A 27719-nucleotide genomic window follows, 5' to 3' on the forward strand; every position below is an offset into this window, starting at 1 on the left:
TATTAACTTTACAAGTTTTCACAAAACTGATATTAACTTTTTAAAAATGCTAATAGATTAAATTATTTTCCGGAACAAGTACAAAAAATCTTTACAAACAAAAGTTATTATTATCAATAAGAAAAGTCCATGCATGACGTATAAGTGACAACATTAATTGTTGATCAAAATCATAATCTAGATATATCATTTTTATTTTAATGCATTAACGTCAAACCGCTTTATACGGTTTTAATTTTACAATTTTCTACACGAATATAATTCCGTTTTTGTTTGAAAAGCTGGTAGTGAATTGGTGTACATTAACGATACCTGTTTTAAATAATGGCGAACACATTCGTTCAATTACCATTGATCCGTATGGTGGATCTGGCTATTTCTCCAACAGAGGTACCCCAAACATATCTAATAAATTTTATAACAATTTCATGTATACATATTTCCACACTCAGGGCGCCGTGAATTTTCATTTATTGCAAGCATTACTTCATGCATTAATACAAAAATCTCATGCACAAAGCGTCGCGGTAGAAATACACGGTGCCGAAGCTGTTAAATTGCAAGAGCAATTAAAAGCCACTCCGGGAAAACCTTCATATACCATCAAAGAGACTGTTGATAAAAGTAAGCATATGCTGTTATACATCCTAAGAAATATCTTCATGTAACCATGTAACAGGTGCACAAGGAAAGGATCAAGAAATTTATGTGCTACAGCCAGACACTGCCTATCAAGGAACGTCTTCTGTAGCCAAGGAAAAGATGGACTACCTGGAAGAAGAAGTAAACGATCTAAGAAATCAAATCATTGAGCTTCGAGACTTACCCGGCAATTTGGGAATTATCGATGCAGTCAAGTATATACCACATTATGTATAATTTATACAATTATATTGACGCTTATTCATTTACAGAAACTTTGAGGAGAAGTCTTCGACTGTTATTGATGTATTTCACATGTTAGCGCTACAAAAACGCATTGAAGCCGCAGAAGAAGGCATGGTCAAGATAGCGTCCATTGTTGAGGATTTGATTAAGTCGCCAGGAGCTCTTGCCATGAGCACCAAACCTGTATTATGCATGACTACTGGACACGACGGCGGCGAGATGACTGACAAGGCTGACGCACAGATGTCTGCATGGAAAAGAGGTTCAAGGAGCGACTTTTCGATGGAGGCAGAGCCAGATAGTATATTGAGGCAACTCGCTCGAGACGTGGAAGATATTCAGGCTCGTCTGAAAATGAGGAAGCGTCGAAGCGTCGAAAGTATAATTTAAACCATATTATAAATTGCTATAAATCATTTATTTAAAATGGGAACATTTTCAGCTATTAGTGGAGGCTTTGGAGAGGCTGAGACCGAAGAACTAGAGCTAAACTTTAATGATTTCGACATAGGCATGTCCGAGGAAAGACTGAAAGAAGTGGCTGACCACGTGGATCGCTTGGACTTAGCTGTGAACGAAGAAATTACACGACTACATAATCAATTCACTGATATCGAGAAAGATTTCAACGAGTTGCTGAACAAAATTGAACTTGGGTGAATATGAACCACTAATATTATTTAATCCATTTCCTTTTAACCATATATTATAATATAGTGCTTCCGCACCTGAGGGAATTGAATCAAATACCTGCTGTTCAGCCGTTTATCAAAAGCTTGTGCAGCTTGAAGCAGACTTCGCTGACATTAATGAAACCTCATGCAAGCTACTTGACGATAAAGATGGCAACACAAGGTTGCTCGAGTTTGTTGTAGAACAAATGGAAGTGTTGAAATCCGTAAAGGCTGACCGCGAAGAACTAGAGGAAGCGTTAGCAGACAAAGCGGATGCATGTGCAGTGCTACGTAAAGTTAGCCATGATCAATTTGACAACGCTTGCGAGGAACTCTCAAAGGGAATCGGCGAAGCATTGGAAAGACTCTCGCAACAAGAGTTGTTGTGGCAGCAAGCGCTGGATGATATCCAAAGCGAGATTGGAAACAAACTCGACAAGATGGACCTGGGACCGTTGCGCGAGTTTATTAACAACAAATTACGCTTGTTACAGGATAAGATGAAGAGCTTAGCGGCGTTGAAACGAGAGCAAGAAGCGGCCGGAACGAAGAACAAGCTCTTAAGGTTTGAATCTAAATTAATACCATTGTATAATTTATGCGTACGATTATTATTGCAGAGATGTTAATTGCATATCGTGCGATAAGGAAGTCGTCATGCAAAAGGAATTCGATTTATCAATGAGACCGTTGGCGGCTATGGTTCCCCCGCACCGCTCGATGGCGCCATACTTAGCCTATGAGTTGGATGCATTGCGAAAACAACAGAAATCGTTTGTTTATTAGAAAATATCGGAATTTAAACAGTTTCTTAAACACATTAAATTCATGTTTTAGCGTACCTGGAAAGAACATGCACAGCTTTGAAGCGGCTATGCGCGGTCGGGTTCAAAAAAGAACGTAAGATATAGTGACATATAAATCACAATTCATTAATGTACACTAATTTTATTTAAAGCGATGATCACATTTGTAACCGATATTGCGGTGGCAGTCATACGGTAACTACTCCTCATCAACGGGTGACCAGGCTCGGTCATTTTCTTATGCAATGGGGTCCTGAAGCCCAACCTGTATTATCAGGAGGTGGTGACAAGGTAACTTATTAGAGTTGTCTGACTTGACAGAGTTTTGCTAAGCTACAATATAATTTGATATAATTTCTTTATAAGAAGATTGGTAGTAGTCAACGTTTATCTAAATCTGAAAGAGGATCAATAGTAGCCAACTCTGGAACGAAGGACTCATCCAAGATGGATCAAACAAAACGTGGGTCCAAGCTTGCCCAGACTAAAATGTTCAGAGCAATGGCCGAGGATGTGTCCAGACGAACAACACCTGATTCTAAAAGTAACAACACCTAATCTAAAAACATTATATTCAAATCCAAATTCATCCCATATATTTAACTTTACAGAGAGGTTACTGGCAAATGACTTTGCCGCAGAAAGAAAACTATCTGGCCTGTCCCAGGGATCTATGCCTCAATTAAATAAACCGTGAGTAAATAATATAATTTTATATAATACATTTGTATATATTTTGGTTCTACTTAGCCCTCAAGCGCCCAAATTAAAGCCAGAGGTTAAACCTAAAGAACATGGTGGCTATCCCAAGCCCAAGTTTCCCATTCCTCCGGAAGAACTCATGGAGCTTCCAGGGGCAGCGACGGTTACACCTGCAGATGAAAAATCACCGGACGGTCCTACACCGGAGTCCAAAGATAAATCTGTAGATGGACTGAGTGAACCACCACCAGCAACACCATGAAAAAATACTCTTACTCATAGACAAATTTGTAGTGGATGAAATAACCGTTTAAATGTTTGTCTCAAGATTAGAAAACGCTTGCAACATGTAATAATGTAATAAATTTATTTATTTTGGCCAGTGATTGTTTTCTCTTACAATTCTATCTTACGGTACGTTAAAAATTCTAGACCCCAGCGTTGTTATATCCGGTCTTGTGCACATTTCACTTAACTCAGCATATGATTTCCAGGTCTCATCCTTTCCCTCTAACTATTACGCAGGTGGGAGGTAGTTTCAGGTACCGTTTTTCAGGGCAACGTAGACAAATGGTAATTATATGTTACGTTTAACCCTTTTTGTTAACAGAACGCCGTAAAAAAAATCAGTACAATTAGCAATTTCCCATCATTCACCGATCGTTTAACTTATCATTTTCAATAGTCTGGAATTAAGGTTTGAAATCCAAGGTTTGGACCGTATATACTTCTTAAACGGAGCAGTCCATTCGGAGTACACAAATAACTTGAATGATGGCTTGGAGTCAGAAACGCTGTTTTACACAGTTACAATCACAACCAGCAGGTATGGGATGTCCGTAAGCCGTCTTAGTAAGTTGGGCGCAATGCGTGTGAGGTTTTCATTGACAAAATCGCACGATGGTAAAAAATGCACAAAGTATGCAGGCTGGAAATATATTAAAATTTATAAAACACCCAAATGGTTCCTGCCTGTTTTGTAACTTTGTTCTTATGAAGCAGTTGTACTATTGCCCTACGTCACTGCGTATTTATAGATACACCTACCGGTTGGGTAGTACCAGGTGCCGGTACCTTCAGAATTCCGGCCGCATGCTTTTCCTTGAAATAATTTACGAAGCTGTTAGTCAGCGTAGAAGCTTGTCTCAACACGTCTAGGTAGTCGCTACCGTACGGCAACGCGACAAGCACACAGTGATCGCTGGCAATCTGTAAGGGGCCAACACGTTTTGTAAACGCTTGACTTGGATTTTAATGAACCAACCTGCATCTTATCGTGCAATCCTTCGCTCTGCACCGCATCAAGTCGCATTCGGTTAATTATCTTGAGTGGAGTTGTGCTACCATCTTCATTTTTTAATAAACTTCGCTTTGCCACCTCTTCATTACCTGATACAAAATAAATCTGCACTTCGGCTGGTTCATTCTTCATAGTAAGGTGACCTTGCCACATCATAGGATGTTCCTGGAAATGAACATATACGAACGTATAATTTGCCCTAAATCACTCTTCTGAAATGTTAGTGTATCGTATACCTTCATTGACATAAGTAGATTATCGGCCAGTCGTGGCACATGACTAGCGGAAGATTCAGACGTAGATCCAATTGCCAATTGGACCTCTGGCTGGCCAGCAATTTGTCGCGAATGCTCACCATTCTGAATAGCAGTACGACATTGCCAATAAAAGTTAACGTTGTTTGTTCCTTCAAGCATGCTAGCAGACATTAGTCTATCAGGTGGGTAATTAAGCAATGGATATTGAAGGTGTGGTGCCAAAGAGGGGTGGATACCCAAATGTCTATCGGGCGAAGCACCCGTATTACCAGCACCGGGAGAGTTTGCGTAGGGAGCATTGGAAATTAAAGGAGCGCCCCATAACTGTGCCGCTAAGGTGGTTTGGCTTTGGGAAGAAGCGCGGTGAGCAGGAGGAGGATTTGAATAACCGTTCAATTGGTGCGGTACAGTGTTTCTAAAGATAGGCGGCTGTAATCCACGCAACTGCTGTCGAGGCAAGTAATAACGGTTTGTCCAGGTTGTTGTAACAGCGGAACGTATTCCATAAGTTTGGGATTGAATGGGTGTGGAAGCTAAGGATGGGCAAATAATTTACTTACAAAAACTTCTATAGCATATAATACTGATACCTATACTTAAGGAGCGAAGCTCCTGCTGTAAAATATCAATGTGGCGACCTCTACCTGATCCAGGCTGCTCCAAGTGTCTCTGCAAATGATAGGGCTGTTGACGAATGTGCCGTCTTACTCGCATGCTGGACGTCTGGTGCAGCTCCTATAATGAAATGAATATTAGGGTGGGTATGAAGTGAAATAAAAAATAGATAGCAGAAAGTGTATTTACCGTTGGTCTTTGTCCCGGCGGCAAGGGTATCTGATCCAATCGTTGGGGCAATTCAATTTGAGTTGATTCAGACGAAAGTGGTGGGTTCACGTCTTCGGCTGTGGTTGACATGGACGTCTCCATCGTGGTGCACGGCAGTTAGAATATTTTAGTGTTACAATCAAATACGGTCGAGCGCGATTAAATATGCGTTCTGATATCTCAGGGCAAATTGACTTTCTTTCACGCAGGGTAAAACATTGTCGTCGCTTGGTTACAGCAATTTTGTTTTATCATTGATGCAATTCTCTTTTGTTTCAAATTTTCAACGCCAACTTTGAAACCTCTCTCAAGGACATTCAAGGCTGCTTGATTATCGTGCGTATAGTGGAAGGACACACTCGTAAGTCTCTCTCTTGGCTTGATTTATCCGGCGAATTGGAGCTTTGAGCCATTTGAGTGATTTGAATTATTATTGGTAAAAATGGATTCCTATGATTCAAGAGAGTAGCTCCCAATGTTTGTTAATTTTAAAGTGATGAAAATAGTGAAAGCTTAAAGTGCAAAAAAATTTAAAGCCCGCGGTTCTATGTATACCAGCATAAAAAAAACTGCATTTTGTGTTTTATTTTGACTGCACCAAAAGTAGCAGAGTATATAGTTTGTTACGTTCCATGTTAAATTGGTTCTGTCAATCGTTCTTTAACAGCCGCTTTATTTTCAATATTCTGTGGCTTTTTGTGTAGCTTTCCCATTTATACCAAAAGGGGAAAGATCCAGTCTCCCAAAAGCCTTAATATTTTGTAAATATCTCTTTTCGTAGTTTAAATTCTGATTGGTTTGCCCGTTTTTGCATAAAACTAAAATGATAAGGAAGATTAATTTATTACCATAAATGAAATAAAATTTCTTAAAACTTCCTTGTTACTTTCGGGTTTATATGTTATTATATAGGAGTTTAAAAACATTTTTAAAACGAAGTCGTCTTTTCCATTTCCATTTTCCATTTTCCAGCAAAAATGTTTTTTAAATGTATTCGTTTTAAATTTGAAACACTTATCGTGCATAACCATTTGCTTGTACAAATTGCGGCCGAGAATTTAATGTAATTCCTGCCACGAGTATGACATCTATCACGATTTGCAATGTGCACCATTTGATAATTTTTGGTTTGGTTAAGATTTGTTTTGTGTGTGAGCGTGAACGTTGAGCGTTCCTGAATTTAAGTCATAGTTTTAGGAGTGGACGTCTTATTACACGGATTTGGTAAGTAACACATATTATTCATAATTATTTTGATGTTTTGCGAAGTGCTTTCTGTGTAAAGTTAACGTATTTCCACTAGTTCGAACACATTTGCCAGTATGGGTCCAAAAATCGACTACGACGCGATTGCACGTAGAGGCTGTACATTTACTCAAGCGTATTATGATAGTCCCGCAATAATAAAAATACACATCTTAAAGGGTTTGATGTTGGACAAAGAAATGTGTATTAAAGTTTTTGGCACACCGTATCCCGAAGGCTACGAAGTTCTGACAGGACAAGCAATACCAAGTGATTGGAAAAAAGAACAAGTTCAGGCCAAAGTAACAGAGAGTAAAATGAGTGAAAAGGGGCGCAAATTGCGTAATTCAAGAAAGAAGTCAAATATATGTGATGAAAATGATGTGCCATATCCACAAACAGAACTACAAAAACCTGTGCAAGATGTATGTGGTCCTAATAAAATTGTACCCAACAATTTATCAGAAGATGTTGATGCTCTGGAATACCAAAAATCAGATATCCACCTGAATTCTTCCAACCAAATGATGCCCAACAATTTATCAGAAGATGTTAATGATCTGGAATACCAAAAAGCAGATATTCACCTGAATGCTTCTAACCAAATGGTGCCCAACAAAGTATCAGAAGATGTTAATGATCAGGAGTACCAAAAACCAGATATCCACCTGAAAGCTTCTAACCAACAAGTTCAGACCAAAGCTAAAAGGGGCAAAAAGGGGCGCAAAATGCGTAATTCAAGAAAGGAGTCAAACGTATGGGATGAAAGTGATGTGCTATGTCCACAAACCGAACTGCAAAAACCCGCGGAAGATGGATGTGGTCCTAACAAAATGGTGTCCAACAATTTATCAGATGTTAATGATCTGGAATACCAAAAGCCAGATGCCCACCTGAATGCTTCTAATCAACAAGTTCAGACCAATGCTAAAAGAGACAAAAAGGGGCGCAAAATGCGTAATTCAAGAAAGAAGTCAAACGTATGGGATGAAAGTGATGTGCCATGTCCACAAACCGAACTACAAAAACCCGCGGAAGATGGATGTGGTCCTAATAAAATTGTACCCAACAATTTATCAGAAGATGTTGATGCTCTGGAATACCAAAAATCAGATATCCACCTGAATGCTTCTAACCAAATTGTGCCCAACAAAGTATCAGAAGATGTTAATGATCTGGAATACCAAAAGTCAGATATCCACCTGAATGCTTCTAACCAAATTGTGCCCAACAAAGTATCAGAAGATGTTAATGATCAGGAATACCAAAAACCAGATATCCACCTGAATGCTTCTAAGCAACCAGTTCAGACCAAAGTTAAAAGAGACAAAAAGGGGGGCAAAATGCGCAATTCAAGAAAGAAGCCAAACGTATGGAATGAAAATGATGTGTCATGTCCACAAACAGAAGTACAAAAACCCGTGGAAAATGCATGTGGTCCTAATAAAATTGTACCCAACAATTTAACAGAAGATGTTGATGCTTTGGAATACCAAAAAGTAGATACCCAGCTGAATACAACAGAAATTACTGATAGATCACATTTGAACAAAGGGGCTAATGAAAAAGTTCCCAGCAAACGTTTAATGAGTTTTATGAAGAGACTGACTTTTAATTTTTCTAAAATTCATGATCACATTAGTGATAAGTATAGTTCTACAAACGATGAAGAATCTGAAGTTGAAGCGAAGAAGAAGAAGACGGTGCCAAGTAGGAAGTACAAAATTTAAATCCGACTATTATTAAATGCAGAGCATAATAATGAAGTTGAGTGTTTTTTTGCATTATTTGATACTATCTCCTTTAAGGAAAGATCTATAAGAGTTTGTTTTGATAGATTTAAATTACTTGAGTTTATGATGTTACTATATACAACCCGTCCGACCTCGATTTTTAAAATATATCTATATAAGAACAAAACATATCATTTAACATGTTTATGCATGGTACATTATCTGTGCATATCCTATGATTGTAGTAAGGCTGGTTATTTACTTTACCCTTGTAATTTACAGGAACTGCGTTTAACTTCTCTCCTATGACTAAAAAGAAGTAAAATGTTAGAATCCACTAACATCACTATAAAATACTGTTGGACCGTGATAATCTCGCACTGAGTAATACAGGATTCTTTGATATACAATTTAATCTGAAAATGATGAAGTCTGCAATAAAAATTTGAATAAAAAAATACATGTTTCTAAGTTCCTAACGAATAAGATTGGGTTGTGAACCTACACGGAATCAAATGGGAATGTAGAGCATTCGTTTTTATTATCTTATAAAAAGCAGGCACCTAATACAATATATCCTAATTACAACCACTCTTTTAAAAAATCAGGCGTATATATTTGTTTTCATGTAGGTATAATACCAAGATTTCAATAACATAAACAATCTAAAAATGCCGATTTGGATGATCACAGCGCGAAAATACATACACTAAACATTTTAACATAAAACAAGAAAAGAATTATGAATAGGCCAAAATGCAAATAATTTCTAATACTTTATCTCGAGCAAATAACTTAATGCTAGCCAATCTTCCCAGCGAACAGTTCCCGCACGGCAGAATCGTCGTCCCTGGAACATGGCTGAATTAATTTTTCGCCGCCAGTCAACGGACAGTCTTTGTAGTAGTTGATCAAGTCCCCTAGAACATTTGACATTGGTTAATAAAATGATAGGCATGTAATTGAGAACGAACGAATGAAAAGCGGAAATCAACAACTTGGCAAATTTGTTATTAAAAAGGCTTTGATTGCCACGGCAAGATCGTAGACGGAAGATGTGTCATGACGCATGAATAGTTCAGCGTATATTTTTTATTAAAAGTTCATTACCAACGGCATTGTTTACGAACAATTCCGATTGCTAGGATATTGTTAGTCCTAACACGATACACCGGGAAAGAAGCTTGCGTCGTTTAATTAGCTGCACGATATGCGCGCACGAATCGTAGCGAAAGTTTGTTATGCTAGGCGATTGTACAAACTTCCTAGGGTATAAACAGACAATTCGCGAAAAAATGCAGCCATGTAATAGGTCTTGTACTTCCTAAGAGTGAAGTAATTAACAATCCGATAGTTCCGCTCGTTTTATTTCGCTCGGTTGATATAGCGCATGCACTGATTGTGCCAAGTGCAGAAGCGCAGATCGGCAACACCTGACAGATCTCAACTCGCTCTCTGGGATCGTGCATCCACATTGCGCCATCCACCATCTGGCTCCTCGTCGTTCTTTCTTGCTGGCAAGCAATTGCCGTTAAAGTTAAATTATGATGAAGTTGGTTACTTTTGCAGCGCACATTGTGCGTATTTTGCAAGAATGCGTGCGGTGTTTAATGAGAACGATGAATGAAGTGCACTCACCGAGAGACTTGTGTTCTACTTGATTGCTGCCCAGGAAAGAGTAGTTGTTGGCTGCAGACACAAGATAATGTTTGCACTTATCTTTCGTTTTATACGAAATTGCATAGCCCCACAGTTTCTCGGACAAACGCACCAGAAATGCGCCGATGGGCTGATTTTGCAGCAAACATTCAGCTTCGGCTCGCGAGATTAAACCTTGAAATTAAGCGTGTATCAATCACTCGTCATCAACAGAGAAATTCATTATTACCATGGAAATATGGCTGAATTTGATCGAGCTGATCCAAACCCGCTCGCTTCGGTATCTCAGACTTTTGGAACCAGTCAACGACTGCTTGTTTTCCTGGTGGAACGCCTGGAACAACAGAACTATAGGCCGGTTCCGTTTCGCAATTGCGCGTGGTCAGTCTATGTTCCTCCCTTGCTTTGCGCGCGATTTCTCGAATTTGCTGTTCGGCCTCTTTGGCTTTCCTCTCTGTAAAACAATAGAATATGGACGAAATGCTAATTTTGGGAAAAGGTTAAAAAAAAAGAGAATAATGGACGTGCACCAACCTTGTTCTTTCCATAACTGCTCGTGTTTCATCTCGGCTTCCTCGGCCTCCTTGGCAGCCTGCAGCTGCTTAGACTGAATATTCTGCAGGATCTCGCAGGTGCGCTCCTCGGTAAGGCGGCGCTCCCATTGGGCAACCTTGGCCGCCACCATTTTGGTAGCGTTGCGTTGATTGAGCTCATTGAGGACATTGTTTGTGTCTATCACATTGTACTTGTTCGATTGGTGCTGATAATGCCCGATCTTATAATTGCTTTTGACGATCGCAGGTGTCGGCGGCTTTATCTGCTTCTTCTGCAGGGCGTCCACGGAGCAATAGATGTCTTCCTCGCAGTTGGGCGTGATGCATTCGATAAGCTGTTGGCGAAGCGCCTCCGCTTCGCATTCGGCCAACTGACGTGCCTTTTCGATCGCTTCCTGCTGAATGATCTGTCCGATAGACATGTCGTCCTCGTGCTCGCCCATCACCCATACCCACGGCTCGCCGTCGACGCCCTTCATAAAGGAAACGCTCTTTTTCTTTTTCTGCTTGACCGGCGCCGTTATAACATTTTTTGGCGTTTTGGAGCATTCGTCATCCCAGACGCGCCACCGTCGCACCTGTTCCTCGCGCATCTTACAGAAGAGCGACTGTTTCTGCACCTCATCGAGCTCGGTCAGTATCTCCGGAGTCACGTACAAATCTCTGAGAATCTGTTGCAACATCTAAAAGTAAGCAAAAAAAAAAAAACATTGTTGAGTCTGGAAATCGTGCAATGGGTCAGCATTCTTGAAATAAGAGCACTGGGTGCGCAGCTCACGTTTTGAACTTTTGCAATTGCATACATGTTCAACAACATAACGCCTAACTTGGTTTCATGCGGATGAAGTAAATCGGTTGGAATTTGTTATTTTGATTATAAATTTATCCGTGTACGGTCGAGAACGGGATCTTGGAGGTTCCGAGCGGCAGCACAATTCGTTGCGCAATCCGATTTAAATATTTAAATGTTGAAACCGAACCATTAATCGAGCAATGAATTAGATTAATTAAATGCGGAAAAGTTGATTTCCAGCTGCAAATACCAATGTTGCGTAATTAAGGTTGCACGTACGAGCAATTAGTTCCTAAACGCGCGTATTAATCCCATGCATGGAATTTATCCAAAGATAAAGCGGCAGAAAAGATCAATAAAATCGAATCTGCTCAACAACGATCAACAGCTTCGCCCAAAGAAAAGAGAAACATGTTAAGCATATTCGAATCGCGTGATTGTACACACAAGTGTCAAGTATTTCTACGGCGTTGTGCATAATTTGAGCAGATTCGCAGAATGCACAAGCTCTTCTTGTGTCTTTTGTTCGCGTGTGCGTGTTTGGTACAGTTTGGTGTAATGGTGTGCAAAGTGGCAGCCGACGAGTTTTGCATACTGTATTACAGTGATTTCGTACGCGTATTGTGCGCGGTGTAAAGACACGCAGGACACGGTCGCCATACGCATACGAAACCGTGAACCACTCCGTCGAAGGCTCTCGGCTCTTCGCCGGCGAGCGAATATCGAGTTTTCCCCATTGACCTGATATTTCAAGAGCGGCCGTTATGCGGTGCACGTCGCGCTAAGTGCGAGTAACGGGCCCGTAACAATACGGTAGCCACGACGGCCACGACGCACATACGACGCTGCTCGAGACCTCAAGAGCTCCCGGGCTTGTGTGCGCGTACTGTAAACGAAACTGCACTCGAAATTGTTGAAATAACCGCACGCCGGCTGGAACGTATCTCGGCCGACGAGCGCGTTTTTAAGAAGTCGTTAGTTCGAGCTGCTACGCGCCCGTCTCGCCGCTGCAACAGTTTCATCGTTCTGTTAAGATCGAAATTAGATACTCAACTTTCTACTTATTGTACGATCAGCCACACATTGTGTGCATGTGCACTCTTCTATTTTGGTTTTCAACAATTCGTAATCTCTAAATAAACATATCAACCGCACGACATCTGATTACTATGATTATTATGCGCGGAATAAAAGGAGTAAACAGGCGGCGCGAGGCGCACCGCGAAGAGCACAAAACGAATTGCAGAAACAAAGCGCAGATTGAAGAAATGCCATTTACATAATGCTTTAACATTAAACCACGGGCGCACAGCTAGAAAACTAAACGAAATCAATTTCTTTGTTATGATTTATTTTCGTTCGGCGATCGCATTGCTTCGACGCATATATCACAGTCGAGTAGGTAATTTATGATAATTAGATGGAAGAATAATGCCTTGAAATACTTTTTAAACTGCGTTGTGTTCGCGTATGAATTAATTTTTCGAATTGCGGAGAAATTTCTCTCTGAGCGCATGTAAAGTCAACAGCTGAAACTCTATTCATGATCTGCGTGCAAAATTTATAGGTGCAATCGCTGATTTACACCTGTTTAAAATGAACAATAGAGCTAACGATTGGTAATGAAATTTATAGCAAGCAGGATTACTAAACGTTTTCGTTCGGTAAATTTTAGCACGATGAGAATCCGTTCCAGAAAGATTACCACAAACGAAACCAACGCCGAATTCTTGGTCTTTCTATAAAACGAAGAAAAGAGAAGACACAGCGCGCCACGTCGCAATGTGTGTTGAAATCGATTCCCGACCGAGACAATGACTGTCTCATCACGATACACAATACGCGTTCACATTGAATATAAATTGTATTAGTCATAAAACGATGCCAAACGAAAATGCAAAAGACGAAATGTAATGTCACGAGCGCACGCTGTCTTGAACACACAAAAGCCTCCAGCCGCAAATAATAAACACAATTAGATAACGCAAAATTAGGCAAGCCTAATCCGCACGCAATGCGATGCTTGTGAAATGCGGGCAGAAAAATGTTACAAAGTGCAAGGCGAAGAAATGGCACGCAGCTTCTGGTTGGGCGACGAGCGTGTGCGCATTGTTCGTCGACGCCGAGAATGTGCGCCTGTCGCTCGTCCGTACGGTAAATAAATAAAGGTAATCATCCGGTAATCTCTACGCGGGCCAGCGCAACACGACAAATGCAAGGAAGTACGAATAGAAAAGGTCAATAAAATCAACGCGACGGGGTCAAGCATCAGTTAGAAACACAATTAATGTTGTAACATTCGTGGCAGTGTGCTACACGCGCTAGGCTCAACGATTTCAACGATCTGTTACATTCGCGTTTGCGCTTCCGAATATTCGCGGTGTCTTGTAAACTGAACTGGTCAATACGATGATCTAAATTTCTTGCGCCCGACCTCGTCGAACAATGACTCGCTACTTACATAATTCACACCAAGTCTGATTTTCTGAATTTTAGTTTGAAGAAAATAATTGCAACGCATATTACACGCTAAACCAAAATAAATAGTCTTATCGGTGTTCTGGGGCCATACCAAAGTAAATACACATGAGTTTCAAGAGCTCAACAAATAACTGATACTTTTTAAAATAATAATTTGTTAATTAAAGTCTATTTTAATTTATCGTTTTATCGTGACGTGCCGATATTTTTGATTCCCTGACTCGTAGGTGGTAGTACTAGCAATTTCATTTTTTTTTATAAGCCAGTTCGTCCGATGTTAATCAACTTTGGTATCAATTTCGAAAAAAAATTGTTTATGTCACGCCATTGTGGAAACAAAAGTTTGTTTTATTTTATTGATTGTTTCTCGAAATTGATCAAGTGCTCAGCGTGTGAACTGCCCGCACAGGACTGTATTTCGAAATTTATACACACTTTTTACTTCACTACCTAGAGACGGTATATTGATATTCCCAATTCACTCACTTTTATTCAACATCACCGTCGATTGCAGAATTTTTATCGGTCTCATTCGGTGTGCCTTAAAAAATGATTTATAGCCGATTCGTCTCGCGCCGTGGATCAGACAAGGCGTGTGGGTGTGTAATTTTAGAGCGCAGTCACCACACGCCGAAGCGACACCAGAAATAAAGTGAGTCATAATGTTTCAAGATCATGCACGCCTGTAAATGAAGCGTAAATCAATTTAGCTTGAGCGCTTTACAACCGACTCTCTGCGAGAAAAGTCGGTTTTAGTCACACGATGATGCTGTATCGCTTTCATGATGTGCAAATATTTACTGAAACGTTCATACTGCAATTGCGATAATTCCAAACAAGTAACGAGTTTAATTAAACAAAAGCGGAAAACGTTGGCGTTCACAAAGATGCGTTGATTGCCCGAAAGCTAATAGTTTTCGTTACGTTTTATTTTACTTTCTATGAAACGAATTTAATTTATTGTTTCCTATAAATAATTCAATTTTATTTTTGCCAATTAGCGTGGCGCATACACGCGCGTGTAGTAATCGAAAGCAAAATTGAAGCGCATTTTTATTGCGCTTTTTTTTCGCCCAAAGCGTTAGCGTAGACACTGAGCATTTTGACCGGCGGTGAAACTGTAACTATTTAGGACGTTATTTCTGCGGCAAACTTAATTTTAAGTAGCTCGTTAAGTCCGAATGAATCGGAATGAATTTCGAGCGCAAACGTTTTTTCTAGCGGAGCTTGGATGTGCCATGCGAAGAAATAAATATGCGCGCGCTAACTATGTGTGGCATATATTAAAAGCACTTTCCATCATTCACTTTTGAAACTGGCGAAACATGAAACCGCGCGCGAGCCGGAGAGCGCGCAACTGGTTACGAGCAACGAACGCATTTGCAATTTTTCGCTATTAATTGTGTTTCGCGCGAGACTTCGCGAGCGATGGGAGAGCATGATGCGAAAGAGGCGACTTTCGTGTAATGCGCGAATTACCGACGTAACGTGTGCATCGACCAACGCAGTCAGCAAACGAACGGGAAACCAAATCCGCCCTCGTCAACGTGAAACGATAACACGACCGCCAACCAAAACGGAAACCGATTCTGAAACATTTACATTTTACATCGCAAATGTCACACCAACGAATAATATAGAACTATATACGGAGTTTAGAACGGAAGAATGTTCGATGTCTAATAAAGACTTAGGTAAACCGGCTTGATTGGAACGGAATTTATATACCCACCAATTTAAACACGTTCGCGTCCTCGACAGGATACGCATGGTAACAAAAGTTGATATGTAACACAAGACGTGATAGCCATAGACAAAGTGCTGCATGTGACAGATAGCCAGCAAATACCACTGATACTCACAATAAATTCTTATCACAACTGCGCAGTTGCCACATGCGTGAAATTGATTAAGCGCTGTGCGTGTGTCGCGGAAAAAGACGATGAATCAGCGCGAAAACAATGCCTTAATAAGCTTTTAATCGGGGCAAAGTCAATAAATTAGAAAAACCTACCGAACGTGAACGGTGAAACATTTTTTTAAGCAGTGTTTACGACTCAACCGAAAGAAACCAACCAATCAATATATATGACATTGAACCGTGAAGTTCCCGATACAATTATTGACGGATCGGCGCATAATGAAACCTGCCATTCTTGCTACCCAACATCAAAGAAGCCAAACTATATTACCTTCGAGTAATAATATAATTTAAACTGAAGTATAACGACGTTTACACGCAAAAAATGTTCGGAAGCAAGGCACAAACATGAAGAAACCAACAGGAAAGATTACCGGATTTTGGTAATGACATCAGGACGTTGGGAAATCTCAGCGCATTAACGTAAAGATGACAACGGTTGAATTTGCATCACGCGTGGTGATAATGCGTCCTTTGTTTGACTTCCGCGCCGAAAAAAGATTGCATAAGGCAATCACGCGCTTTCGTGGACAAAAGCGTGTAGAAACAACGCCGACGCCTTTTCGCAAAAAAAAAAACTGCGCTGTGACGGCGATGACTCCAGTCGGAAACAATTGTTATTTTGTAACGCGTTATGCGATATTAAATTTTATTCGACAAATCGTATCATCGTTTCATAACATTCGCAGCATAAACCACACTACACGTTAAATAAATGTCAAAACTGTTAAATAAATATATACAACGAAATCTTGAAGACCAAGCATCAACGGAATTCGTGCTGATTCAGTACCGGTGATGATACCATAATATGACATGCTTTAATTTCAATTAACGACCAAATAAAACGAATGTCCTTAGTTTTAATTTAAGCTTGCTCGCTATGTCCGTATACCGTGCGTACCAATGTCATTCAGTACGAAACGTTTTAAATGTTTAAGTAATTGCATGTTTAAATTCGCCGCTAATTGAATTAAATTAAATTGAACAAAGAAAAGTTTTGCAATGCGAGTACAATCGACGTGTTACATTTGTTTCTTGTTTCATGTGCATCGAAGGAAATGGGAAGTGTAAAACTACTCGTCAGAACAGTCAGTACATGGCCAACCTTTTGAATAGCCAATGCAACAAATTGTCGATAATTAACCGGACAGACTCCAGAGGGGTACGATTGTGCAGTGACTGTCGCAGTTTACAAAAACCGCAAGATGAGATACCTCTCCACCGAGATGAGGCTGCTAAAAATACGCACTCGCACACCACCAGCCTTCCACAGTTTCTCCGACATCTCTTCAGAGACTCAAACACACATGGTGCATTACGCTGTACAAACATGCATGACTTTTATGTTGCTGTTGACCTCTTTCAATGTCTTCTCTTGAACGGCGAACGCCACGCGGCTATTTCTAATAGTTGGCTCGATATGGCGTTAATTAATTACGCAAAAAACGGAAAGCAATTTACGTGTATGAAAGTGCAAATCGACAAATCGAGAACGACATGCGAGCATCGTCAAGAAACTGTGAAAAACAAATCTGGCAAGTTCGAGAACAAGCGTGTAAGGCTGTTCATGTAGATCACATTCCGATAAGCAAAATGGTAAATTTTGCGCCGTCGAAATTAGCATGAATTATGTCGATTTTTGTGCGTGTTAGTGTTCCGGCGCGGGCAATTATCGGCAAGAGGAAGTTATAAATTACCCTGAAGAAGGTAGAACAAGACGAGGAAACGATTGCGTTTAAATTCGCTATGCTCGGTAATCTTTCCGCAAAGTTGTTATTTGCTGTCGCGCTTATTTACTTAAAACACAATGTGCCAAAATATAAACAGCCCATCAGTACGTGATAAAAGTGGCCGAGCGAATTCGTTTTGATTTTAATTTAAGTCACGCACGTGCTGCGTTTATAGCAATAATACATATGAAATAACACAACACGATGATAACGCGCATTGTTTCATTCTTACAGCGGTATTAAGTTACGTGTTTAAAATGTCTCTTTTTCTATATTGACAACGCGTCGCGCTCGCACCACGAGTTTTCAAACAAAAGTCAAGTTTTCTGTTTGTTTAAACAATTCACACATAATGAGTCTTTACGCAAAATTTCTGTGCGCTAAACACACGAAAATAAAAGTCATTTCGCCGCGATGATGCATGGCTTCGATTGAATTAAATAATCGACTAATCGAAATGCATTGTAACTGGCGGACAATACTCATTGTGTATGCAAGTACCAAGTTCAGATAAATTAAATGCGAATAATCCCCGAGTGGATAATTCGAATCAAGCCAGTTGTACATTTTCGTACTTGTGCATTTGCGCATATAATCATGCACAGCCGCCGATTTAATAACAAAACAAGCCACAAAAGCAATCGAACTCCACTCGCGGCGATAAATCACCTTCGATTTGTTTGCCATAACAAATTCTTGCGCTGTTTTACATCTGTGCGACCAGCATTCATACACATATGCACAAGGAAACGACCGAATCGACGCTTATAATACTGACCTTTCAAAAGAATGTTAAGTCAACGAAGATGCGCTTCCAATCCAACTGCGACCTGCTGCTCTCCTTCGGGTATTCTCGCACGTTCGCACGTTGATCACTGATAGGGTGGTGGCGATGAACGCGCGGCGAGCATGTGCGCGCGGTGGTAACTGATAACCCTGCGATCGGCCGGCGAAGACAGAAGGTGTGAGTAGTGCACCGAAGACGCGACGATTCGGGATGGGTCTTTCAAGTAACTAGCGAAGGCGCGCGCCCGACTGGCTTAAGACACAGACGCAGGAGTTGACATGCGCGTCCGCGGCAGACAGCAAAAATGCGTCGAACTGCGCCGCTCTAACTTTACGAATCGACTGACGACGAGTGAGCGCCACTTGGCCGCGCTGGCGAAGGCAAACTCGCGAGTTGCGCGGCTTTGAGGGGATCGACTTCGCAGCGGTGCAAGGCGCTGGCCGGCAACGCGCCCAACAAAGCCGTGGCCGCGAAGAAAGAGCGCCGAGGAGGAGTTGGGGATTACCGAGTGCACCGACTGCGACATGGGCCAGTCATGCTGAATGCGATTGTCCGAATTTTATAGATCTTGTCGTCAACGGCGATAAACAAAAATCACAATCACATTTCATAAACTAATTATTCATATGAATAATTTAGCTATACTATATTTATAATCACCTTTCTATCGAATGGAAGTTGTATTTACATTTAAAACTGCGTAATTACAACTTTATGATGATGTTCAACTTGTGTTTATGTTCAAATGCCGTTTATATTCTTCGCAAGCAGTAAGCAGGAATCAGCACAAAAGCGCACGCTAGCATATGCCAACAATAATCGCGATAAAAGCGTAACAACAAAACGATTTATAAAAAAAACACAGGAGGAAAACGCAACAACGAGGAAAAGATTAGCATTCGGCGGCGCTCGTAGAGCAAGTGCGATTGCGTTTTGTTTATAATAATTTGTATTGTGCGCGACGCGCAGCTGCGCCACGCGCACAGTTATTGCACATTTAATTCGCAGTCGCTTCTCGCTTGTCTCGCTTCGTGTTCGGCAGAAAATGAAAACAGAGACGCGAGTAAACGGCGATTGCGAATTCGAGGCGCACCCGCAATTTTCTGCGTTATTCATTTTAAACGAATCAGAAGGTTTCTTTTGTGCGCGCAGAAATAATGCAAACTGTAGAATAAGATGCGGCGATGATTTTGGAAGAGGGTTAAGTGATTTTTAAGTTGGAAAACTTTCTAGAGATGCACCTGATAAGTAGAATAAGCGGTTTGCTCCGACCGCATTTACGGACAATGAGAAAATCCGATTGGGAATTGTCATCGTTAGAACTCCCGGTGCGGACGCATCATCGTCGTTACCTTGATTGTCCAATGATCGCCGGTTCGTCATAATCGTTATGGCCGAAGCCATCGATGTATCGAACATTCACGCTGCTTTCCTGAATCGATGAATATTCTTGTCTACGGCGACTTGGCGGCGACGCGCCGCGATCTTGTAAAATGCCGAGGTCAATGCGATGCGATCGGAATGTTTGCTGTCCATTAAGTGACAAACAAAAAAAAAATACGCAACAAGTTCAGTAATAATCTGTTTAGAAAGTGGCTGCACACGGGCAAGCATCGATTGCTGACAAACGTTATGTAAACGCGTCATTATTTATTATGGTACCAGCAATGTTCAAGCGTCGTCTTTGGAGCGCATTTGGAAATTTCGTGCATTTGGTGGTTGCGTCGCGCCGCATCGTTCACCTTTTGTTTATTCACCTCTGCACCTTAGCACCTTCGTTCCTTCCTGTGAGTCTTTCGCGTCACGTCGTGTCGCCGCGCCGTCATAATATTTACATTTCACCCGTGCGAATTCTTCGCGATTGCGTGCGCCTGTTGCAATAAATAAACTAAGCACGTCCGTCATACGCCGGCATCCGACGTCTTCGGAACTGGTAGACAATTGAAAACAAGAATGCTATATTCCTATCGGAATATTTCGCTACTTAGAAAAAAAGGGAAAAGTTGCTCTCACGGACCAAGCGTTTCATGTTTATCAGGCTTTTTAACTATCGAAGACAAATAGTGAGTCAGAATTTGCACGAAATAAATATTTTTCTAGCGATGATAAAAAAAACACGGCAGAATAAAGGTACCTGTCATAATCAATATTTAATAAAATGTTGCGAATAACCAATCAATCGATTGACACAATGACTCATATATGCACACAGAATGTTTGCGGCAAAAGTAAATAAACAGCAGTACATATTCTGCATTAAGACTGATAGCGCCATCTCGCAAACCACTTTATATCTAAATCTAAATAAAGTTCTACTCGTCACCAGTATTACTTCGGATGCGCCAGAAATTAAATCAAACATCATCTTGTTCATCTGCAGAATTCAAAGATTTAAGAAAATCTTTTTATTCGTTTACATCAGGTGCTTAAAATAAAATCTGGTAACCCAAACTACGTGTGAATTCTGACTTTTGAAGAAATTAGGAAAAAAACTATTAAGTTTATTAAGTTTACCTTAAGTTTAACGATTAAATTTACCTAAATTTGCGTTATCTAATTGTTTATACAGTTGCAAATTGTGTCCTAAAAATAGCACATACAATGACGATGAATTATCTGAATTCACTAAGTAACTTTATGTGTAATTGTGGTTCAAACCTAAGTTTCAGCATAAATGGTTGTTCTTTTCGGTTGTAAATATTTAACAAGTTGCTGCAGCATAATTTTGATCAGGTAAAGTTGTTATTAAAGTTGTTGTACCTACTTTAAATAATTATTTCATGTGTAGTATTTCGAATAATCATGTATCACTTACGCCGTTTTGTATATTCTCATATGATGCCAGACGTCCACGAAATCTGAAACACAGGAAAAATCATTTAATGGAATATAGAAACAATGCGCGTTTCCTCGTTATGGAACAAAAGCGGTATTCACGCCGAAGAGATAGAAATCGAGGAATCGACGATACGAGTACGTAAGAAAGTAATTTGCAATAAAATCAAGGAAGGATGTTTTGGTCGAGTTGCGTTGCATTGGCAATGAAATACTAGAATTATAGCGCCGGCCATGGCAAAGCACGCAGGTTCCCGAAGCAGAAGCAAAACAGAAGCCGGCGAGCGCGAGCGCGCCGTGCCGCCGTGCCGGCGTGTGAATGAATTTCTCCAATTATTCAATCCCCGCCGCTCCAAAACGGCGTCTATTTAATTAATTAGCGTGCCACAAAACGTTTAATTGCGCGGACTTAGATCACGCTTACGTACGATCGTCGCGCGCCGCGATCGGACGGGCTGAGCGCGAAACAACCCGCACTTTCTTTTTTATTTTGTATGTTTGTTCCACGGACGGGGAGCCGACCGCCGCCGTCTATTGGAATTTCATATCAGTTTTTAATTAAATTAATTAGCCAACGGGAGACCGAATGATTAATTTAACGATTAATTAATTAGAGATTTTCGTTTTCGTCGTTAATAAACCGCAACGGCGACGCACGGCGATTTGCCTCTTTCGCGCGAATCGTTAAAAATAAAGCGGTAATTAAAACAAACGTGTCCCCATGAACCACTGTTCCACAAACACCGAAGTGCCTAATCGATATACGATAGTTATGCATTCCATTTAGATAAGATGATAATGCCGTTCAAATTTCGTCGCAAATTGCTATTTATTAAGCATTGTTTGAATAATTGTTGGAAAAACGCCGGAATTTGTTTATGACATTGTACCACAAACCTGCTTTTTCAGGTTTATGACATTGACAGTTCAACTTGCAAATTTGCTTTGACATTGAATGAATTTTGATGATAAGAATGTTGTCCATGAAAATTAAAATGTTAAAAAATGGGTTTAAACATTTGTTTTTCTATAATTGTGTAAAGTAAAAGGATTGTAGATGTACATATTTGAATAAACATGTAAAATTATATTTTGCGTACTCGTATTCACTAAACAAATAAAAATATTCAATTTCACTACAACTTATTTATGTCTGCTACTGGCATGTGTTATTAATATAGGTAAATCTCAGCGTTATTGAGTATTTCTTTGCCAAACTTATATACCACAAAATTTAAAATACCTTTTTCTTGTGAAAAAAATCTGTAGTGAAGAGCAAACTTTAAAAACGCGCATGCGCAACGGAGCAGAGCTCAAAGCACATCCTAAAATAATTATCTTTGAAAGATAATAGCTTCGACTCTTGCTTATCGCAGCACATTCTTAAACACTAGGCACCAAGGCGATATCAATTTCCTAGTAACAACTAACGAGTAACACAAGTTGTCGTAACTAACAAACGATTAATTAATAACATATTTCACAGGCCGCCCCCTACGGCTTGCTGATAAGGCGATCTGTGAAATCGAAAGCCGCGCAAACAATTTTGCAATAATCAACAGCTCCATGGAAAAAGCGTAATGCGAATATTACTCAACTGCTCCGCGCATAGGCGGATTGATTAGGAACGCAATTTATCTCTTCGATAAAGATGTTATTCAACGAGGAAATGTGCGTCATTACCTCCGAAATCGGAACAAGCAACCAGCAACATGCAGCCGTCATCGAACTTTCGGAGACGACGAAATATGCGCGCAACGCTTCTGCCATGGAATATCTGATTCAACATCACTTCGTAGAGACGATATCAGCGATACTCGGCGCGCGCGTACGCGCAATTATTTTTCAACAAACAAGTTCACACGCCTGCATACTGGATCAAATTGTTGAGCTTGCTTGTTTGGAGCGGTGATCACTGCTGGCATTCAGTACCGAACCACCGCTTGCAGGGTGCAGACTCGCAGGAAGCAACTTAAGCTATTTCTCGCAACTGATCTTAAGAGAAGAAGACGCAATATCATGGCAGCGTGCAATGGGTAAACAAATTGCATTTTTTTCATTTTATAATTACGCATTTACGGCGATAATTCGCAAGAATTATATGCATTTGTTATCACCTTGAGTCATACCTGTTGATGCATTGTACGTACCATAGGTAAACGCAGCAAAATGTAGGTAATCCGGCACGTTTCAAACTCGCGTCGAGCGTGCGTAACCTCCAAATAATGCGGCTTTTAACGCCGTTGAAAACTTTATCTCGACTTCTCACACCGTAAAAACGCCAGTTGCATTGAAAGTTAAGATTGTAATATCTCAATTAATTTTTTGCTTACAGAACAGCAAAGATCATCGACGGCAAGAAAATTTCCGCGGACATTCAGAATGGAATCAAGGAAGAAATCAATGGCTGGGTGGCTGCTGGCCACAAACGGCCAGCCTTACGCGCTATACTCGTCGGAGACGATCCTGCGAGCTGCACGTATGTCAACAAAAAGATGATTGCCTCCAGAGAGGTGGGGATTGATAGTGACACTGTCAGACTGCCCAGTACAATCAGCCAAGAGGACCTAGTGAAGAAGATCGAGGAACTGAACAATGACAATAACATTGATGGTATTTTAATCCAGTTGCCTGTTCCTGATCACATCAATGAGAGGGAGATCTGCAATGCAGTGCATGTGGACAAAGATGTTGATGGTTTCCATGTGACCAATATTGGCAAACTAGTCGCCAATCAGGACACATTCATTCCTGCTACTTCCTTGGCTGTCATTGAGTTGATCAGAATGTAAGAAAAACTAAGTCGTATACTAATTCGTAACTGTTACATTTCTGAATGTACTTTCTAGCATTGGTATTGATACATTTGGAAAGAGAGCTGTGGTTTGTGGCAGATCCAAGAATGTTGGCCTGCCAATCTTCCAAATGCTGCATGCTGACTACCGCAATGAATTGCCGGGTCTGGAGGCTACAGCGATTATGTGTCACCGAAATACCAAGCCTGAGGATCTGGTGATGTATTGCCAATCGGCCGATATTATCATCACTGCGACCGGAGTGCCCGGTTTGATCAAACCGCACATGGTCAAGGAAGGTGCATGCATCATTGATGTTGGCTTAACTAGGATTACTACACCCGAAGGAAAGAGCAAGCTGGTTGGGGACGCTGACTACGAAGGTAGTGTTCGCGCTTGTATAAACTGATGTAAATGTTAATTTGAATGTTTTTCTCACCTCCTAGGTTGCTTGGCACGTGCGGGATACATCACTCCAGCTCCCGGCGGTGTTGGTCCTGTGACGGTGGCAATGTTGATGAAAAACACATTCAAGGCCTGCAAGAATTTCGATAGACAAAGGTCAAACCAAAAGTAATCATTCTCCATTGCGAATTTAGAACTGACGTTGAAATTAATCAATCACAGAAAAACAAAATTCAGGATTGTCATTCGCTAAATTATTTTAATTCAGTTGTACTTAAGCTGCCTAACGTTCAGGCGTTAATGGGCGCGTATGAATGAGTTTCATACATTAATATTATTTGTTCATTTAATGCAATTAAAGAAAAACAATTACAGGATTATTTACATTTAGGGGCGATTGCTTATGGCTTGTTTGGACCTAGTGGTCATTAATGGGCGCGTATGGAATAGTTTCATAGATTATATAATATGTTCATTCAATGAAATTGAATAAAACTAAGTGCAGGATTATTTTCTTTAAGGCGCGATTTGAAGTCATGCCATGGCTTGTTAGAAATTACAATGATTAAAAGTTTTCCATTTATATATTGTTTTTGTTTCCTAGCAATCCACGCTTTGTTTACTTTTACTTTTCTAAACACATCGTCAAAATTTGCTGCAAATATTTCCTCGTTCTCCGCGTTAAATTTTTAGTATTTTACAATTACAAGATTCTATAATTAACGTTTTAGTATTTCTTACTGATAATAGAATCGAGTTTTGCTAAAGCGCGCATTCCCGTCGGTATTTGACCCGCGCACTGATCGCACACAGCTCTAAAAATCTAATTCCTGTTCGTGTCCCTGTTAATGCGTTTTTCTCATTCGATGTGTATTGCGTAAACAATAACACAGGCGCGGTAATTACAACGACACTGATAAATCAAACCTAGTATGTTTGGAAAGTTATTGCAGCACAGTTTTCGCATTTTCATTCTCTCGGCGAAATCCCAGGCCCGTAGCAGTGCAAGAGTGCGTCGATACGGAAAAATGTCCAAGCCGACAATCTATCTCACACGGAAGCTAAATTCGGCAGCAATGAAGCGTTTGGAGGAACAGTAAGTGCTGCAAAACAATCAATTCTTGGTTAGAGATACTTTTTCATTAATATGGTTATAATGTTTCTGACGCAGATGTGTTGTCGAATTGTGGGAAGGGCCGGACCCAGTACCGCGCGAAACCCTCCTGAGCAATATTGCCAATAAGAAGGGCCTTTGTTGCTTGCTTACCGATAGAATTGACCAGGAGGTGCTGGATGCTGGAACAGACTTGAAGGTGATTTCCACCATGTCAGTGGGTTTCGACCACTTAGACCTCCCAGCCATTCGAGCGAAAAATATTAGGATAGGCTATACACCGGGTGTCCTGAAAGATGCCACCGCTGAGCTCACTATGTGCTTGATTCTGGCCACTGGACGCCGATTGATGGAAGCCAGCAAAGAGGCTGCAACCGGAGGATGGTCTTCATGGTCACCGTTCTGGATGTGCGGTATGGGTTTGCTTGGTAAGACCGTTGGAGTTGTAGGCGCGGGCGCAGTCGGCTCCGAGGTAATGCGACGTGTTAAACCCTTTCGACCCAAGGATTTATTATATGTCAACCGAACTCCCAGACCTGATCTTGAAGAGGAACTGGGCGCAAAACAGGTCGAATTAGATGAGTTGCTAGCGACGAGCGACTATGTCGTCGCTTGCACGTCGTTGAACTCGGACACGCAGGAGATGTTCAACGAGGAAGCCTTCAGTAAAATGAAGAAGACTGCTATATTTGTGAATAGTGCACGAGGCGGGGTTGTGGACCAGGACGCATTGATTAAAGCGCTAGAAAATGAAACAATTGGAGCAGCCGGATTGGATGTTACCACGCCGGAACCACTTCCGCTAAGCAGTCCACTTTTCAAGATGAAAAACTGCGTTATACTTCCGCACATCGGTAGTGCGACGTATACCACCCGCTATGCAATGGCGATGCTCGCAGTAGAGAATTTGATCTGTGGCTTGAAAGGGGAGGAAATGCCAGAGGAATTAAAAGCTAAATAATATTCTATTATGATTTTTTATCGGTTTGATTTAACTCGAAGTAAAATAAATTGAAGTAAACATAATTAATTTCATTGCCTTTCAAATTTCATACGTCCCTGTGCTAACGTCAGTCAGCGCCGATCGAGGTTTGTGTGCGCCTGTGTGGTGTGTGGGAAGGTTGTGAATCCAAAGCAATAACCTACGATGAGTACTGGGAATTTATTTTACTGTTTATTAATTATTTCTACGTTTATTATTTCCGGTAAGTTATTAGCCCTCCAGAAATAACATTTATTTCATTTCATTTATGTGATCCCTTACAGGTTGTGTCTCAGATCACGTACAAATTACGATAGAAACAGAATTCCAGGATGAAGTTGACCTGAATGAACCTCCTCCACCTCTTGAACATGTGGATGCAGCCCCCGATAACATCATCTCAGAAAATGTGACCATATCTGCAGCAAATGATGAACCAACAGTTACATTCTCCTATGAATCGACGAACGTGACAATAAAACAACAAGTAAATTGCCTGTTGGAAATGGGCTCATCACAAGTGCAGATAGTCAATGACACTGAACTCATTAAGTTACTGCTACCCAACCCAAACATAACCAGCAGAGATACACCAGGCAATTGTCTTTGTGTTTTGTTCTTCTCAAAGCATTGCCCATTTTCAAGCCTGGCAGCGCCTCATTTCAACGCGCTGCCTCGAGCATTCCCGGACCTGCAAATGGTTGCAATCAATGCAATCATGTATCACTTATTCAACACACAAAACGGAATTGTTGGGGTGCCATCACTGCTGCTGCTGCATAATGGCAAGATCATCGACAAGTTTAATGAAAGCGACTATACCCTGGAGCAATTCTCGCGGTTCATCACTAAGAATACAGGCATTCCGGCAGCGGAGAAGTCATTTGTCACGTCTGCGGACTTTTCCGGCCCGGTGGCGAGTGCGCCCAGCAATGAGACAGACATCCTTCTAGTTTCCTCGTGGTGCTTTATTGTATTCTGCGCGGTTTATTATTTCAGCCGATCGAAGTGGTGGCGATGGATCGTGGAGTCGGTGAAACACAATTGGCGCGAGAGCGAAGCACAGGCGCAGCACGAGCACGCCGATTAGGTTGTACATATGTATATTTTGATCTTTATTTTAAATTCTAAATTTATATATTGATGATATGATTGATATATAATTGATAATAAATTAACTGTGATGCGAGCGAATGCTTATATTCTGATTTGGTTCTTATCCAGTCTTAA

The 27719-nt window shown here is 40.8% G+C and overlaps 7 protein-coding genes across 11 annotated transcripts; 5 read left to right on the forward strand and 2 right to left on the reverse strand.

Annotated features, from left to right (window-relative positions):
- Window positions 1-195: 195 nt before the first annotated feature.
- Window positions 196-3452, forward strand: LOC135794292 (uncharacterized). Of its 2 annotated transcripts, none has more exons than XM_065305512.1 (12): window positions 196-390; window positions 453-624; window positions 680-857; window positions 915-1267; window positions 1331-1544; window positions 1606-2127; window positions 2183-2335; window positions 2400-2462; window positions 2521-2659; window positions 2735-2912; window positions 2980-3061; window positions 3119-3452. In XM_065305512.1, the coding sequence occupies exons 1-12, from the start codon at window positions 325-327 to the stop codon at window positions 3330-3332; spliced, it is 2334 nt and encodes a 777-aa protein (XP_065161584.1). In that variant the 5' UTR covers window positions 196-324; the 3' UTR covers window positions 3333-3452. The 2 variants fall into 2 exon arrangements, with proteins under 2 accessions (XP_065161584.1, XP_065161592.1); XM_065305520.1 differs by having other exon boundaries at window positions 2738-2912.
- LOC135794303 (protein split ends-like) lies at window positions 3392-6264 on the reverse strand. Of its 2 annotated transcripts, none has more exons than XM_065305541.1 (6): window positions 5432-6264; window positions 5272-5362; window positions 4607-5160; window positions 4335-4535; window positions 4118-4279; window positions 3392-3998 (listed from the first exon to the last, which is right to left on the reverse strand). In XM_065305541.1, the coding sequence occupies exons 1-6, from the start codon at window positions 5552-5554 to the stop codon at window positions 3870-3872; spliced, it is 1260 nt and encodes a 419-aa protein (XP_065161613.1). In that variant the 5' UTR covers window positions 5555-6264; the 3' UTR covers window positions 3392-3869. The 2 variants fall into 2 exon arrangements, with proteins under 2 accessions (XP_065161613.1, XP_065161604.1); XM_065305532.1 differs by having other exon boundaries at window positions 5218-5362.
- A 270-nt stretch (window positions 6265-6534) lies between these two features.
- LOC135794828 (uncharacterized) lies at window positions 6535-8617 on the forward strand. Its single transcript, XM_065306272.1, has 2 exons — window positions 6535-6676; window positions 6756-8617. Exon 2 carries the CDS (start codon window positions 6775-6777, stop codon window positions 8425-8427), a length of 1653 nt encoding a protein of 550 aa, XP_065162344.1. The 5' UTR covers window positions 6535-6676; window positions 6756-6774; the 3' UTR covers window positions 8428-8617.
- Window positions 8618-8952: 335 nt separating this feature from the next.
- On the reverse strand, window positions 8953-21204 carry LOC135795954 (SH2 domain-containing protein 4A-like). Of its 2 annotated transcripts, none has more exons than XM_065307802.1 (5): window positions 21174-21204; window positions 10624-11326; window positions 10319-10543; window positions 10069-10263; window positions 8953-9350 (listed from the first exon to the last, which is right to left on the reverse strand). In XM_065307802.1, exons 2-5 carry the CDS (start codon window positions 11324-11326, stop codon window positions 9232-9234), a joined length of 1242 nt encoding a protein of 413 aa, XP_065163874.1. In that variant the 5' UTR covers window positions 21174-21204; the 3' UTR covers window positions 8953-9231. The 2 variants fall into 2 exon arrangements, with proteins under 2 accessions (XP_065163874.1, XP_065163863.1); XM_065307791.1 differs by lacking the exon at window positions 21174-21204 and adding an exon at window positions 18350-18721.
- Window positions 21205-22901: 1697 nt separating this feature from the next.
- Window positions 22902-24976, forward strand: Nmdmc (NAD-dependent methylenetetrahydrofolate dehydrogenase). Of its 2 annotated transcripts, none has more exons than XM_065307836.1 (4): window positions 22902-23229; window positions 23529-23981; window positions 24043-24371; window positions 24435-24976. In XM_065307836.1, exons 1-4 carry the CDS (start codon window positions 23213-23215, stop codon window positions 24563-24565), a joined length of 930 nt encoding a protein of 309 aa, XP_065163908.1. In that variant the 5' UTR covers window positions 22902-23212; the 3' UTR covers window positions 24566-24976. The 2 variants fall into 2 exon arrangements, with proteins under 2 accessions (XP_065163908.1, XP_065163904.1); XM_065307832.1 differs by lacking the exon at window positions 22902-23229 and adding an exon at window positions 23352-23465.
- A 49-nt stretch (window positions 24977-25025) lies between these two features.
- LOC135795970 (glyoxylate reductase/hydroxypyruvate reductase-like) lies at window positions 25026-26533 on the forward strand. The gene is made up of 2 exons (XM_065307824.1): window positions 25026-25489; window positions 25565-26533. The coding sequence occupies exons 1-2, from the start codon at window positions 25326-25328 to the stop codon at window positions 26466-26468; spliced, it is 1068 nt and encodes a 355-aa protein (XP_065163896.1). The 5' UTR covers window positions 25026-25325; the 3' UTR covers window positions 26469-26533.
- Window positions 26534-26554: 21 nt separating this feature from the next.
- Window positions 26555-27683, forward strand: bug (thioredoxin domain-containing protein bug). Its single transcript, XM_065307847.1, has 2 exons — window positions 26555-26712; window positions 26774-27683. The coding sequence occupies exons 1-2, from the start codon at window positions 26655-26657 to the stop codon at window positions 27577-27579; spliced, it is 864 nt and encodes a 287-aa protein (XP_065163919.1). The 5' UTR covers window positions 26555-26654; the 3' UTR covers window positions 27580-27683.
- Window positions 27684-27719: the final 36 nt, after the last annotated feature.

The sequence above is a fragment of the Atheta coriaria genome, unplaced genomic scaffold, assembly GCF_025399875.1.
Source record: "Atheta coriaria isolate IRGN ID8LTWV9N9 unplaced genomic scaffold, Caltech_Dcor_3.1 hic_scaffold_1_pilon, whole genome shotgun sequence".
NCBI classification, from domain to species: Eukaryota; Metazoa; Arthropoda; class Insecta; order Coleoptera; family Staphylinidae; genus Dalotia; species Dalotia coriaria.